The sequence below is a fragment of the Primulina tabacum genome, chromosome 12 (genome assembly GCF_025594145.1).
Source record: "Primulina tabacum isolate GXHZ01 chromosome 12, ASM2559414v2, whole genome shotgun sequence".
NCBI lineage: Eukaryota > Viridiplantae > Streptophyta > Magnoliopsida > Lamiales > Gesneriaceae > Primulina > Primulina tabacum.
The window spans coordinates 24,939,621-24,942,601 of NC_134561.1; the positions used below are offsets into that span (position 1 = coordinate 24,939,621).

At 35.4% G+C, this 2,981-nt stretch overlaps 1 protein-coding gene across 1 annotated transcript; it reads right to left on the reverse strand.

Annotated features, from left to right (window-relative positions):
* Positions 1 to 1,612: 1,612 nt before the first annotated feature.
* Positions 1,613 to 2,289, reverse strand: LOC142521230 (uncharacterized). Its single transcript, XM_075624459.1, has 3 exons — positions 2,201 to 2,289; positions 2,001 to 2,123; positions 1,613 to 1,912 (listed from the first exon to the last, which is right to left on the reverse strand). Exons 1-3 carry the CDS (start codon positions 2,261 to 2,263, stop codon positions 1,613 to 1,615), a joined length of 486 nt encoding a protein of 161 aa, XP_075480574.1. The 5' UTR covers positions 2,264 to 2,289.
* Positions 2,290 to 2,981: the final 692 nt, after the last annotated feature.

The window sequence follows — 2,981 nt, forward strand, 5'->3', positions numbered from 1 at the left end:
CACTTATCGAGTGGAAAAGTCCCAGTTTATGGTTGTACACCATTAGTCCTTATGACCCTGGACAACATTGAGACTCTATGTGCTAGAATTACACTTTGACTTATTTACCGACTCTCATGGGGTCATCAGGTGGCAAGGTTGGGTGTTCAGTCGAAACATATAGGAGTCGATGCATTGTAGTCGGGGATTCACCGCTTACCTTCGGGTATGGATATCCTATGTGTTCTCATGTGTATGTAGGTTGAAATCTCTGATCAGATTATGGTGGTAATTATGAAAAGGGTTTCATAGATTACACCATCGATCAAACTACGACATGACACATAGTATCGATTCATTGACAACTCTCGATAAACCAATGGTTGTCGAATCGGCGGAATATATGAGTTGAAGGGACCGTACTATACGCTAACCATAATTGAATGGTTCTTGCAGGCACTATCATTTGATACCTAGGGAATCATGTAAGCGATGCTGCTAGGCGTTTAACATGATTGGTTGGGTACTATCAGACTTGAGTTCTGACGTTCTTGTTATCAAGGAGTTGATAAGTAAGAATGGAGCAATTGGGGTATGCTCATATAAGGACATGTTTAGTCCGAATCACATGGAGATGTGAACCCACGGCTAGTTGTATCAATGAACCATTGAGGACCACACAAGTACTAGCTTTCTAGATTCCGTTGAGAAGTAAAAATAGTTCAATATGTTGAATGGCTTATAAATGAGTTTATAAGCGTTGAGAAAAATAGAAGTATGACTTCTATGAGAGAAATGTAATTTTTAATTTATGAATGTGTTCCTAAATTAAAAATAGGCCAAGTAAATAATGTATTTGAAAATTGTGATTTTCATAAACATTATTATGAACTAAATTAAATTAATTCAAGTGTTGAATTAATTAAACACTAGTGGGCCTAGTAGAGTCCAAATAATTAAATTAATTCAAGTGTTGAATTAATTAAATAACATTGGGCCTTGTAGAGCCCAATTGGAAATAATTATTTATTTAGTTGGCGGGCTTGAGTAAAATCAAGTAAAGTCTAATTGGGCTCAAATATGTTTGAGACAATTTAAATAGTCCATGGGCCTTGTAATAGTTACAAGCCCAAGTCACATTGCATACTTGGGAGGTGAAGAGTTGGGGAATACTTTTGACTAAAATAATGCATGGCATGCAACTTTTTGGATTAAATTTTTGCACTACCAATACAACTCTTCCCTCCCTCATTCAAGACCTGGCTTGGCCGAAATTTTCTTGATTTTTCTCTCCAAGTTTTTCCTCTTCTTTTCTTCTTGAAGTGTTGAGGAAGAAATATTCTTCTCCTTGAAAAATCCTCTTAATTTTCTAGTGCAAATTAAGAGGGGATTTACCTAGCAAGTGGTGGGCCTAATTTTGAAGGAAGGAGAGCTTGTAGACTTGTCATCCTTGAAGAGCCAAGTTGTTTACAACTTGGTTGGTGCCATTCATCAATCTCTTGAGATTGATAGGTAAATTCTAAAACACACTATGTATGTCATTTTGTGTTTATTGTATTTGCTACACATTAAATCAAGGTGGCCGAAAATTTCTTATGGAAAAAAAAAATTTAAACTTCCGTTGCGCTTCCGGTCACCGTAACCGATCCCCTTTCATGACTATCATAACACTAGCAAGTTGAACTTTCAATTTCTCCAATTCTGCCTTTAAACTCTTAGTCTCTTCCAATTGTTCTTTGAGGTTTTCAACCATAGCTTTTGGGACTGATTCCCTCTTTTTTCTTGGAGTTTTAAAGAAGACTTGAGGCTTTACAAACCCTCCCACGCCTCGAACCCTACCATAGCGTTCTTGGCTTCCTAAGGCAGCAGTTAGCACATCATTCATTTCAGAAGATTTGAACTCTCCTTTGAGTTTTTTTTCCAACAAGTCATCCTACAATTAGAGACATAACAAATCAATCAAAAAACCACAGTTTTATTTATCTCGGAAATATGGAGATTGAATAAAACTAAACATTTACAATTTTTTCGGCGACTTCTAATGTCTCCACATTTGTTATGACGCCAGATTTGTCTTCCCGGGCTTTACGCCAAAGCACCGATCTATCAACTTCTGCATCTTCAGCAATTACGTTTTTCTCTCTCTACAATTCCAAAATTTATCATCTTAAGAACATGAAGAACTTGATGAAAATGACAAATAGAATGCTCTATAGCTTACATGTTCAGCCTCCAAGCCGATGTAACCTTTGCGAGACATTCTGTGGTGATATTTACAATGCATAATCCATTTTTTTTGTTTTTTGTGAATAACCTACATCATTGGGTTCTTCAGTTAAGCATGGAAATTATTAATTCATAAAGAAACATGAAAATTTTTAAAGTACATCCCATGATGGATCTAGTCTCACATCCACAAATGATTTCCAATCTGCTATTTGGAGCTGATACTGACTTGGTGGAGAAATCAACTTTTCAGGATTTTTTCTATTCGGCCAAACAAATCTGCTAGTCAATTTTTTTTTCAAATCTCGCCACTTTTTTGTTGCTAAACTCATCACAACAGACTCACTTTGTGGCGCTAGTTGGAATACATTCTGCAACAAAAAATATTAGTTTGTACTATTTCATATTGTATAGACATACATGTTCAAATTAAAATACATACATGTTCAAATTAATATGTACATATCAGCGTATTACTCTAATCAACCAAGTTCATCAAAGTAGCACGAAGTATAGTAAAAAATATTGATCAAGGTACCAAATTCTGAAATGACATTATTCTATATAAAATCAATCCTTGATTAAAAAATTCAAATGAACACCAAAATTTAATCATGTATTTACCGAGATCTCTTCCCACACTTTTTCTTTTTTGTTTTCTATAACATCAGGCCAAGAATTTATATTGATTGACACCATGGATCTAGCAACAGAGCCAATGTATGATTTAAAGCCCTTCCATTTGCATTGTATGTTGGCCTCCCCATGTCATCATA

What these genes read in the sequence shown, in the direction of transcription:
- LOC142521230 (XM_075624459.1), bottom strand. Translation starts at nt 2,263, where the DNA reads ATGCATTGTAAATATCACCACAGAATGTCTCGCAAAGGTTACATCGGC. An exon ending in TCGGCTTGGAGGCTGAACAT is followed by an intron (nt 2,124 to 2,200) that starts GTAAGCTATAGA and finishes TTGGAATTGTAG; the next exon opens with AGAGAGAAAAACGTAATTGC. An exon ending in TAGAAGTCGCCGAAAAAATT is followed by an intron (nt 1,913 to 2,000) that starts GTAAATGTTTAG and finishes CTCTAATTGTAG; the next exon opens with GATGACTTGTTGGAAAAAAA.